At 42.4% G+C, this 13,037-nt stretch overlaps 1 protein-coding gene across 1 annotated transcript in view; it reads right to left on the bottom strand.

The window, feature by feature from the left end:
* SPPL3 (signal peptide peptidase like 3) overlaps positions 1-13,037 on the bottom strand; it is a 56,648-nt gene extending 43,611 nt beyond the window's left edge. Inside the window, exon 1 of the mRNA XM_084217160.1 lies at positions 12,745-13,037. Within this exon, the coding sequence (XP_084073286.1) occupies positions 12,745-12,767 (23 nt within the window). The 5' untranslated portion in view covers positions 12,768-13,037. The remainder of the gene's footprint in view (positions 1-12,744) is intronic.

The following is a 13,037-nucleotide window of genomic DNA, read 5'->3' as shown; positions in this document are numbered from 1 at the left end:
CTACAACTACAAGAAAATCTAAATACTTGCTTCATTTCTACAGTGCTTGCACAGAAAAAATAAAGGACATCACTCCCCTGATAAGGGGCCACACTAGCTGAGATCCATGAATTCACATCATTCCTACAACTATTTTTAAATTATTTCCTTTGTTCCTCTCTCTTTACAAACTGTCATCAAAAGAATTAACAGCCACAGAAATGAAGGAGAAGTTGGATCTCTCTGGATGATTTGGGGCATTATTCAGGGTCCAGAGGGGTCAGGAGGTTCTGTGATCTCACTTCAACAAATTTGGTAAGACTATAGCACTGCAGCCTTTCCAAATTAGTCATATAGACACTATAAATAGATTGTCATGGAGTTCTAGAATCCTGCTCCTCCAGAGCTATCCATTTCCTATGCAGTACCAAGATACAGAACATTCAGCAGCCAGTTGCCTAACAGCACTGAAAAACTCCATGACAGAAACTTCCAATAGCTGAACTACAATAAGCAAAATAAGGGCTTCTATTAGCAACAAGGGATAACAAATTTTCACACTGTAACCCTAATGAAAGGGAACTGTATTAGTGTCTTCCAGAACTGGAGCAGTAAGTTATTTGAAGCAGGTTCCAGATAATTGAGTCTTTAACATAAGAAAACATAGCCTGTCTTCCGTTAATGCAATTCAGCCTCATCCCAGACATTGTCAGCCATCCAAGTCCAGAAGTGCCATTTTTCTGAATAAGGTTGTTCAACCTAAAAACTCTACACAATTAATTGCCCAACTCCACCCTTCCCTTGTTCCTCTAACAGCCACATTACCCAAGAGTCAGAACGTGCTGCAGATCCAGGGCTAAGTTCATGTAAAGTGCAGCTGAGGCAGGCGCATCATCCCGGGCATATTTATTGACAATGTTCCATCATACACAGAATGTTATGGTTGTCACGGTGCCAGCAAGCAGTCAAAAAATACGAAAGAAAACAGATTATTATGTGGCAGAAAGGGAGGACTCTCAGGATATACAGGGCAATTCTTGTTGGCCTGCACTGCTCTGCCAAGAGCCCCACAGCAATGCTGTGCTCAGACTGTCCCTGAGCCCAGGCAGAGCAGCACAGACTCTGCACACTCAGTCTGACACCTGCCAAGGTGTGAGCTGAGCTCACTGCTCCATCCAAGAGCTGCCACTGCCCCAGCTGAGCAGCACAAATAACCCAGCACAGACAGGACAGGCTGTGTCACCTCTGAGAACCTCATGAACAACTTCACCTTGAAAATCTTTTTGTAATGCTCTGTAAGACAAATGTGCAATAGTTTTGGCAGCTTTGCTTGGACAGGGAACAACACACTGTGCAAAAGGACTACTTAAGTATTTATGACAAAAATTTTACTAAATCTGTAACTTTACTTCTTATGGGATGCAGAGAGGTGGGTAACAGACTAAACCAAAAAAGTTCAGACCAAAGGATGTATCTCCATCTGAAGCAACACAGAAAGAACACACACAAAAAGTACAGCAGGTTTCCTAACAAGCACACAGAGGAATACACCCACTTGACACCTTAACTGATCACTTGCACTTATCCAGAAGCCAAAACCAGAGGATGAAGTTGGTCCATTCTGATGTGTACAGTTTCACCCAAGCCACACAGATGATACTTGAGTGGCCTAACTTGCTCTCAAAGTATTACCTAAAGACAGTCTGTGCAAATTCCTGCTTGACTTCTTTACCTTTACCAGCTCCATCCCTTATCCCCAGGCTCTTAACTGCAGCCCTGCTCCTCATCTTGCACAGGCATCCCAGGGTTCTAATCAGAGCTGCACTGCAGGAGATCAACCTGTCCCAGGCCACCACAAAGGCCATGCCCAATTCTGGACTTGGTCACTCTCAACATACCAGCAGTAGAGAAATTCTTCCATCTAACTTTGTTCTAACCACCTGGAGTACAATAGTCACTGCAGTGAAGGACTAATAGAAGAAGGGTTTATTCACATTCATAACATTTCTTTTGTAAGTGACAGAGTTGGTCATGCAGAGCAGAACTCTGACAGCAGAATGCGCTGCAAATCCCATCTCCTTGCTAAGTCACTGCCTCCTCATAAAGCAAATGCAACAGCTGAAGAAAAACAGTGGTTCAGAGCAAGAAAGAGCAGGAAAACTTGTACTAGAACCACACAGCTGGTTTATCTGTGAGATACAGGTGGTTTTGGCAATCAATGTGACAAAAGGTTAACACATACATACATATATGCAGGCACTACTGGGTTAACACCTAGAACAGAAGATGCCATAGCAAAGACTCCAGGGTCTCTACCTTTTCCCCAAACTAGGAATCATCACTTGGTAGATTACACAGGTTAAAAAAAGCAGCTGGCCTAACTGATGGAAGAACATTCACCCAAAACTTAGTGTACAAAGACATAACAGAGTCCCCTCAGGCAGGGAGGACATTGATCTGAACACTACATTTCTTCCTAGACAAAACCCATCCTTCCATCCCAATATATATTAAAAAGTCTTATTTGGAGGTTTCATTTCCACAGCAATTCCTGTACTTAAGTTTAAAATATGCAGAATACCATGATACTAATCTTTTTTAAGCTATCAAGATGTACTGGGCTTTCTAGTATGAAAAAGGTTGGTTGTTTTTATCACAGAAATCAGAAAACATGATGTTTTCTCACTTACATTGACTCAACTGTTGACTTAAAAAGCCAATCCAAAACCACACCTCATACCTCTGACACTGAGACTGGTATTTATTGATTGTGTGCTTAGAAATCCAAAGTCTTTTTAGCAATGTATTCAGAAGTCAGATAAAAAAATAAAACTAGCAACTAATAGTTTAATCAAAGCATTTAACAGTCATGTCTTACAATCAAGAAGCCAAAGTCAAATTGACCAATATGACCTTGTCAGAAAGAGCAGCTCTGAATGCTACTGACGAGTTGCTTTACTCACACAGGACAGGATTACATACTTTATCACTGCCTGGGTAGAATGAAACATTATTTTATCAGCATTCCATAAAAGAATGAGTTAACATCATCAGCACCCAACCATGACTCTTCAGTGGCAGTGGTAAAAGTACACTCCTGTGTCAGTCAAAGCTGTAGAGTAACCAGTCTGTCTAGCCAGATTTAAGCAGCTTTAATCATGCTGGCCCTGTATTAAGACAAATTCATGTTGTCAGATGATGGCTGGTGAGTTTCTGAAATGAACTTGACTATTCACAACTGCACCAAGTCACAAGGGGATTCAGCTGGCATGAAAATACAGAATACTGACCATCAAAACAGGCACCCTGCTTTTGCCACCTTCTACTGAGAGGAAAACTCAAAAAAAAAAAAAAAAAAAAGGGTCCTGAGTTGTCCTGAGCTCAACTGGCCACGGGCTGATTGCTGCCTCACAAACTGTGTGCAGAAGCACAGAACATTCACACACCCAAGTGCCAGGGTTATGGCAGCTGAGTCAGTTCCAGCTGCAAAAAACAGGTAGCAGAATAGACAGAGACTCTTTTCAACAAATTCTTGCCCAAATAGCTAAGAAGCTTTGTGACAACAAAAAGTAGGAACATTCTTAAAAGAGGTGTTTTGGAAATCTTATGAAACTTTTTCCAGTAAAGCCCCCTGCAGAGAAATATTTTTGGTTTAAGACAGACTCTTTTCATCTTTTGATTCAGCTCTAAGGTAGCATGCTTTTTTTATCTGCAAAAATATAAAAAATAAAGAGAAAGATAACTAGTTGGAATACTAACACTGGGGTTCTTCTAAGGCACTTAAGTATGATAAAGACTGTCTTTCTGTTCTGTACCATCTGTAACTGCTTACAGCTGCATCTGCTTTAGAAGTAGTCAACTTAGCAGAAAATTAAAGAAAAAAAAGTTCAGCTCTTCACTATTTAGCTTTAAAGTTTCCTTTTCTTGAGGAAAAAAGCACTCTTTAAACTATTTTCACCATAAAGCTTAATTAGATTCTACTCTTCATCTTCAAAACCCTGCAGAGATCATAATGTTCCCCATGAGAGCTTTTAGCCCTTTGTGGTAACTGTTCCAAGCAGCTATTCAAGTGAAGGTGTAGGATCAGCCACCTCAAGGAGAGTTCAGTGAGCAGATAATCTCCCCTCCAGCACACAGCCATCAATCTGAACTTCTGAAAAGGACCAGAATGACCTTGCACCATCAAACCTAGAAAGCAAGACAGACGCACCTCACCTCACAGCCTGCAGCACAAGCTACAGAAATCCATACAAGCCAGCTCTGTTTGCTCCTCTGCCTCCTGCTACTTCACCTACCTCACCTTTAGCTAACAGTGACCTAGAGAAGGGACTTCCCATTGACTAAATAAGTCTAAGTCACACTACACCTGTTTTATCTTGCCAAATGGGTCTGACAGAGATGATGGTGAGATAAATCACAACTGTAACCTGAAAGTGGCAGTAGTAAAATCACTTTGTGTAACAACTCACCACTGAGCTTCTGTCTTACACATCCAGCATGTGTAACAACTCACCATTGAGCTTTGGTCTTATACAGCCAATAGATCTGTATCAACAGCTGGCTGATACGAACTACAATAATTACTCAGAATTCACTGTTGCATTTCTACTCACTACTAAAGTTTCCAGATAAATTTAAATCAAGTTTTAAGCCTGGGTTGTCTATCTGACCAGAAGGAATGTCAGATGGCCAGGAGCCACAGACACCAGAAGTGAGTGGAGCCATAATTCAGCTGCTGCGTTCACCTCTGTCCTGCTAATTGCGCTACTGCAGAGCTCAAACATTTTGTAATGCTGGTTCTTGTCCAAGCTGTGCTATCTCAACTGGAGTCAGCCGGGCTTATTATTCCAGTAATGACTGAAATTAAAATAAATCCTGAGGATATACACTTGCTACTAGCTTAACCCATGTAGAGAACCCCTCTGCAAAACCGTCTGTGCCGTAGAGAAACGTGCACCAAATTAACATATTGAGATCACTTGATTTTTTCTACCACCTGAAACCACACTGCACCATGAATCCACACGTACAAGTTTTTGCCATTCTAACATGAAGCTGCTATTTGCAGTACTACTGTCATGAGAAAATGGTGCAAGCAGAGCTCCCAGACTTCTGTGATTCAGTCAAACACTATCAATTCTTAACATTTCTGTTGATCTCTAAACTTCTGAAATAGTTTGAAATATACTTAAAATTATGTATCATTACAAATTTACGAGAAGTCACCTGCTGGCTAGTTATCAGATGAACAAAAGGACTTTTTTTAAAGATACTTCTTTCCAAAAAAGAGCGGAGTACATAGGAATGAAGAAGGAAATTTGGACTTCCAAATTGAGCAAGCAGAGAAGCACTGAGTACAGCTAAGAGGACTGCAGGATGCTTACCTTTAACAGTCAGTAGTTAACACTGCACAGAACTATTTTTTCCTTTTAGATGAACTGAAATCAAGCCTATTTCTTGAGTAAGTAAGGTAAGCTTGCCAACTCCTGGCTAAAGTTAAAGACTGTGTATAAACAGAGGGTGGAACCCCCTGGGTCTCCTCCTGCTTCCCCCACACAACCTTCACTGTGGAAGTGCCTGCAGGAACAAGGTTATGGCATTAAAATGGAAGAGAATTTTTTCCCAGTCTTTGGCTACATACCCACCTGCATGGGAAAATCACTTTTTGGGTCAAAAGTCTATGAACGAGCTACAGGAAGTAAAGGAAGAACATCCAAACCTGGAGTCACACTAGGAAAAATTGAGAGTCAGTGTAATTTTCCTTTCAATCCCACTGTTCAGGGAAAATGCTACCATATAAAACTATGAGAGATTATTTTATCTCTTCAACTTCTACACTGTCAACTTCAGTAATGGAATCTTAAACATAACACTGTACAGCAGAGAATCATCTCCTTAGTGCATTCTCTCTACTTTATGACACTGGCTGTGATGGTTTTAAAGTACCTCCTTTCTGACATTCTGAAAAAAAAAAGTCACTTCAGCCTTTATTCATACATTATTTTGAATCCTTGTTGTAGGATATTAACAATGTTTACTCGGTTAGCTATCAGTTACAAAGTATCCCTCCAAAGAGCCAGCAGAACATTCTGACTTTCTGACAGCGCCGTCTATACTGCACCACTTAATGTGACACACAGATATGGAGGCTATCCAAGGGAATCTGAGACCTGAGGCATGGGTCTGGCCCTAAAAAGAAATATTCAACAGAATCTAATAATGAAGATGACAGCAACACAACTACACAATTAATGAGCTCTGGGATAATGTCATCATGGTGGTTCTAGCAGACAGGGAGACACTTAATGTATCATGAGAGCTGAGCTGCTCTCGGGAGGCACATGAGGGGAGGGAGAACCTGGTCTGGCAGATCTGAGTATTTCAGGCACAGACACCAAAAGATTTAAAAGAAGAGATCATCAACACAAGCACCCTTGGAAGAATTAAAGAGAAAGGGAATCAGCAAGTGTTGCAATGACACATATGCTCCATTAATCTTATTAAATCATCACCTTGCAGAGTAGCTCTGACTGCCTGGATCCCGTCCAGCTGCGCAGCAGCTCCTGCTTCCCTCCACACAGCGCCCAGCACTGCCTGACTCGCTGCACACTTCAATCCTCATCACTGCCACTGCAGCCATGGAGCAGCACAAAGAAAATGCGCACAACTTGCTTCTACACATTTGGTTCTTCGTGGAAACTTCCCTCATATGCCATCAGAAACAAATTAGATTGTTTTGACTAAACAATTTGTGCCAATTATTTGCTTTTAGAGTATAGTACAATGCTTACAGTCATCATAAAATGTCAAAGGACAATAAAGACAATGGCACCTATACCACAGATGTTGACACATCACATTAACAAAATAATGATATGAAATAGCTGAGTTATTGAAAAAGACCAGAGTCTGCTCTCCTTTCAAATTTCAGGAACTAAAAATCACTGTATTTTAAAAAGCATGTCACATTTTTCAAAGCACTTTTGTAGGAAATTTTCCTAAATACCCATTTTTTGGCACTGTGTTTCAGTGACAAATGACTGAGTTGTCAGCAACTGAATCTAGTATTAAAAATGGTGGTATTCACCAAAACACAACTTATCTCAACTCAATATCCTCAATTAATTTGTCTGGTGGTCACCATAAAATTCCTCAAATTCCAACAGCATCAGGTTGCTTAACTCATACCAAAATCCCAAAGTGCACCAAATAAGCAATTTATTGGCTCCTACATTTCAGCAGAAGAGAGATATGTTCTTGGGTCTATCAAACCTCACACAAACCACACAATAAGTATTGATATTGGTGGATCCACACACCTAAGCACTCATTTACCTGTGATAAGAGATCATATTCAGGTCGTCATCTGTTCATGGAAATTCAACCTTTCATCCCTAGAAAAGCAGCCTGAACTATCCCCACGAACTACAGACCCTTCAGTCCTCCAAAGCAGGTTTTTTTCCAGGTAGGGAATCCAGGTCTCTGCCAATCCCAGACAGAAAGGCATGCCTGCCTCTTGGCCCAGCAAATATTTACAGTATTTTATATGAAGTGAAAGAGATTTAAGTGGACACACAAAGCTCAACCTCCAATAACACATAGTTTGGTGATGAGAACGCTCTCCTAGAAGGTGAGAGAAGCAAGGCCAGAAACCCTGGGGGATGGAACTGATCTCCTGCATCCTAGCCCAGATCTCCAGTCACTGGGTAAAACTAAAGGAACCATTAACTTTTATTACCACAGTACCCTGAAAAGGTTAAATGCAGAACTGATAGAAATCTTAATTAAAATAGGTGACAGAAATCTTAATTAAAAGAGGTACTGCACACCAGCACCAAGAGACTATTGATTTCTGTTCTTCACTTCAATTTTTTTCTTCAAGAATTATTAATATATTAGTAAATATAGCCTTACAATTAGGAAACACTGACAGGAGAATTTTTCTCCTTGTGCTTATCAGTCACTATACACATGTACATTCAAGTTACTGTAAACTTCTACTTATCCCATGCTCCTTGCTTTATTTGTCTTTCAGCCCAGTGCTGCAGACAGTGCCCTGTCTACATGATACACAGCCCGAGATAGCAAAAGCTCCAGGGAGGGTAACAAACAAGTGAAGGGAGACTAGTCCTGAAAGACAAACATATGAACTCTAAACCTGATATTCTCAAATTTACTGAGGTTTAAGTCACTTTTCTCATGCTAGATACTCATGCCCATTCATACAATGACATCCTTGTTCTCAGGAGGCTCCTAACAATCCTTAACATGGAATGTGGCCGGTCATTTCAGTTCCTGAAAAATGCAGGATTAAGGGCCAAACTCCACATTTGCATGCCAGGATTTCATGACAGATTTTTGACAGCAGCACAACAGAATTTCATCTATGTGCTTTGCAATCTGTTGCCTATCAAGTGTAGTATTTTAAAAATTCAGGTGAATTATTTGGTTTCTGTTGTTAACTGACTCCCATCCTCAAAACGCCTTAATTAGTCAGTTAAGGTCTCCCAACCTAAACTGAGCAAACAAGGAAAAGATCTTGAATGCAAAAAATTATTTTACTAGTATTTGACAAGTTCTGTCAACAAGCTGCAGCTCCTCTTACTCCCTGCCCTCCCACATACACGTCTAATCCAGCCAACTAAGACTTGAAAGCACCACCTGAGTCTTCTTGGAAGAAACTGCATTTTAATTCATGGCAGCAGCATGCTAAATGCTTAATTGCAATCAAAGCAAATTCTCAGACCTCTGAATCCAGAAAGACTTCTAACACCAACCAATTTGAATTCTCCCAGGAGCAAAGACAGCACTGTACATTTACACTTATTCCAAAACCCAGTAGTTTTATTGATTACTCTGACACATCATTAGATTTAATTTCCACACCCTTTGCATTATGAAGAGAAGCTTCTAAATATATCACCATTTCACTCATGAAACATTTGATGGCTAATACAAGAATCATCCCACTGATTATAACATTTAAGAGGGAGTTCAGTTGTTCTTAAGATTAGTGACTCAATACAGTGGCTTCTTTTTTTGTTCTTAGCTTGCCCTCCCAGTCTGTCTCCTGCTCACCACCCTGAGAGGGCACACACACATGGCAATCCACATTACCCTTATACAACAATCTTGGAAAGGAAATACTAAAAACACATTCGATTTTGGTGTAGAAATCCCCATTTTTGCTCTTCACCAATGAAGGAAGCTGTGAAAATCTTTTGTGCATTGAAAGGAAAAAAAAAAAAAAAAGAACAAAGCAATCTCTATTGCCAGACTGGGCAGCAGTAAAAAGGGAGGGGGTGTTACATCAGGCCTTGAAAAACACTAAACACCTACTAACTGAAGATAAACAAGATAGGAATGGTGCTGTGCCTTCTCAATAGGCTCCAGCACAAAAAAATCACCACAAAATGCTAGAAATTAAGGACAGACCAAGTATTTCACAAAGCAACCATCTAGGTCCTGCTGCTTCCATACTCATCTGCTGTCACACTTCCAACAGCTTGGTGCCAGAAGATACATTTCCTAGTATTTACCAATCTCTTACACACACACACACATACATACATATATACACATATATATATACTGCTCTGCCCATGCTTATTCCCTCCTCTGCTGCAGCAGAAACTTTTGTCACTACCCTGTTCCATTTCCTTGCTGGAGCACAGACAGGAAGCAAGGGGAAAATGGGTATTCAACAACCTCTTTCCTCTCCCATTCTATTCCACTTGCAGAAAACTAATTTTAGCTCTTATTTAATCTACAAAATCATGAGCAACCTTGCCAGGCAGCAGTACTGTACACAGCTCTCCTTTCCTTTTATTATTGCAGGAATTTGACAAAAAAAAAGTTTCTCTACTCACTGCTGACAAGCATTTGATTTGAATACCCTTTCTTTTTAAAAAGTCCATATTCTTTGAAAGAGTATTTCCATCTGGGACTTATCCCACATTTCACATGAAAATTAGTTTTTCCAGGATGACAGTATTCTTCTTCACCAGCAAAATTCTCAGCAGAGCCTCCTTTCAGGATAAGACACCTCTATCTGAAATACTGGCTCAGCAAGATGACTTAAGATACCAAAAAAGTTAAATAAAAGTACATATGGTTATAGATGTGGGCACTACTGAAGAAATAAATAAGTTGTCAGAAGAAATGCCTTACAGGAACAGTGTCAAAGATAACTCATGTATTTAAAACTATAAAAGAGATGGGGAAAAAGTGTAAGTGCCTCGTTCTTATAGTATCTTAATAAAAGAAAGTAATTGCATTCAGTTCACATGGAATTTAAAATAAATATATAAACCTACCTTAAAATCTCAGATTCCTATTTACAAACCAATAAATAAAGCAATACGAGAATTAGTTCTCATCTCTTGAAAATAACATCATTAACAGGACTGTCAGTCACTAAAATAAGCCCTGTTTTTCATGTTTGCCAATGCTCATGTCCACTAATCACAGCTGGCAAGTACCTTTTTTCCAAGGATTTTTAACCCAACTGAGACTTTTTTTTTTTTTCTTCAAAAAATCAAACCCACAATAAGCTTTTATCATACCTTATGAAGCTACAGAGGCTCAACAACGCATGCAAACAGGTAGGGACAAAAAGATGAAACCAAGCCTTGTGCACCTGGACAAAAGGGAAGTGCTACTGCAGCTGGGAACCAATTTACAGAGACAGGGGCACAAAAGGATTGTTCTGAATGCCAGACGAGGCATTTTCAGGTGTGAAATAAGGTATGTGCACGGCAGCTGGACACTGCACCACACAACACACCTGTTCTTGGAAAGCTGCCTTTGCAACACAGAGAAAGGCCCAGGTCTGGCAAATGGACAGGATGGGATCAGCCAACTTCCAGAGAGAGCTCCTGCACCAGCTCCTGGGCACAGCTCAGCTGCACACCAGCACCAGCCTCCCCAGGTGACAAAATGCACCATTTTCCCACAAGTGCTAAAGCACTGGCCAACTCTGAGCTGCATCATCACAACTGTAAATAAACCAAGGTAAGACTGTTGTTAGAAGTGTAAGTAATGAGATGCCCACAGAGAAGAGAGCATGACTGAAATTGGATTTTTGCTCTGTCCACTGCTCCCATAGCTCCCAGGCAAGGCTGAGCACAGGTAAAAATGCAAAGTGACAAAAACCTCAGGCCCATGAGGACACCATAGAGAACACAGACCTAAAATTATAGGGTTTTAAGACACATCATGGCCTCATTCTGCTACAACCTCAGTACTGTAAGAAAGAACTTCCATTCTTCAGATCCACCTGGCACAGTGAAGACCTTAAATGAAAATTTCATTTCCCTAAAATACACAACCTACAGAAGAGCAAATCCTTCTCTCAGCCTCTGTTAAAAATCCTCCCTTTAGACTATTACTATGGCAAAAACACTCATTCAAAACTGCAAATGAGCTTAGATTAAAATAATGTATAACTGACATTTTGTTTCATTTACTCCCTTCCAGAAAGCTGAGAAATCCAAGAGTTTATGAATTTATCATTTCAATCTGAAATTAAAACACACTAAGACACATTTAACTGAACTACATTAAACTGCCTAAATCTGTACCAATACTCATTTGTAAATGATCTTTTAAGTCAAAAGAGTTGTCTTTTTTCTACTGTTTTAAAGCAGACCAGACCACTGCCTGAACTGAGCTTGTGAAACAAAATAACATCTAAAAAGCAGAAGACCGATACAAATGTTGGTTCTTGACAGACAAGAGACAGGAGAGGGAAGAAGGGGCTGCCAAAGTCTCAACATGTGGCAGAACAGAAATCCCCACTGGGTTCCAAGTTTTGAAAAGTAATAGGACCATGCAGAACAGGGATGTTTGTTTCATGCTCAAGCCCTTCTCCACATTCAGCACACACCAAGGTCAAAAACTAAGATTTAATTTGTTTTTTAATAAGGAACTTATTTCAAAAGAAGTAACTTTTTTTAAAAAAAATCTAAGAAACCACTCTGGATGACATCACTGGATTTTAAATGCAGTGAGAATATCACAGTAAATTGCTGCAGTGGTCAGGTCAATAGAGATGATGCGCAGGTAAATTATCTGAGGTATTTTGGCTGTGATCCACAACAGAACAAAACCCCTAAATTTATAGGAAGAAACTGCACCTGGTCTCCTTTATCCACTGCCAGCTAGGCCCGAGACAGTGTCAGGACACAGAAAAAAATGCCCTCTCATTTGCTATACTTTATGTCTTTCCACAGGAACTGGTCTCTTCCTCGTCGTTCTATTTCCTGTACACGGACCAAGCCTATTGTCGCTAGGTGAAAACACACACACATGCCACCGACTTACCAGCCTGTGCTGGCACAAATCTCCCTTCAGGCAGAGGTGACCTGCAGCCTCGCAGCCGTGAACGAGCTCCCGTCCCTCTCCAGGCCCGGCGGATCGCAGCGCCGGCCGTGCAGAGATCAGCTCACGGGGAGCCCTCCGGGACAGGGGCTGACAGCCACGCCAATGCTCCCGGCGATCCTCTCCTGCTGCCGGGCTGCCGGCGGGGGGGATCCGCGCAGCCCGGCCGCCCCGTCCCTCCTCCTTTCCCCCTAATCCCTCCTCCTCAGCAGCGCCGAACCCCCAGCCCGCAGCCCCTCCACCAGCGTGCTCCTTCACGCCCCGGCCCCCGCCGCAGCCCCCCCGCCGGTCCCCCCCCGCCCGGGACACCGTCCCCGCGTGGGGCTGCGCCCGGCGCGGCCCGGCGGGCTCGGAACCCCCCGCGGCCTCGGCCCCGCGGCTCACCAGGAGTAGGTCTGCTCCGCCATGGCTGCGGCTGGGCGGCCGGCGCTGGGCTCTGCGGAGCGGCCGGGCCCGGGCTCCTCCTCCGCCTCCTCCTCCGCCTCCTCCTCGCAGGCTCCGGGGCTCAGTGGCGGCCCCGCTGCGGCTCCCGGCCCAACATGGCGGCGGCTGTGAGGAGGGAGGGGAGCCGAAGGGGGGTCCCCGCGCGGGCGGGAAGGCCGATGGTGGCGGCGGGGCGGGCGGAGGCTCAGCAGCCGCGACGCGGGGCCGCGCTAGGGCGCCGGCGGGGCCTCATG

This window comes from Fringilla coelebs (genome assembly GCF_963513975.1).
Source record: "Fringilla coelebs genome assembly, chromosome: 17".
Taxonomy (NCBI): Eukaryota; Metazoa; Chordata; class Aves; order Passeriformes; family Fringillidae; genus Fringilla; species Fringilla coelebs.
Note: the sequence above shows the minus strand (reverse complement) of the source record. Positions and strands in the feature narration are given on the sequence as shown.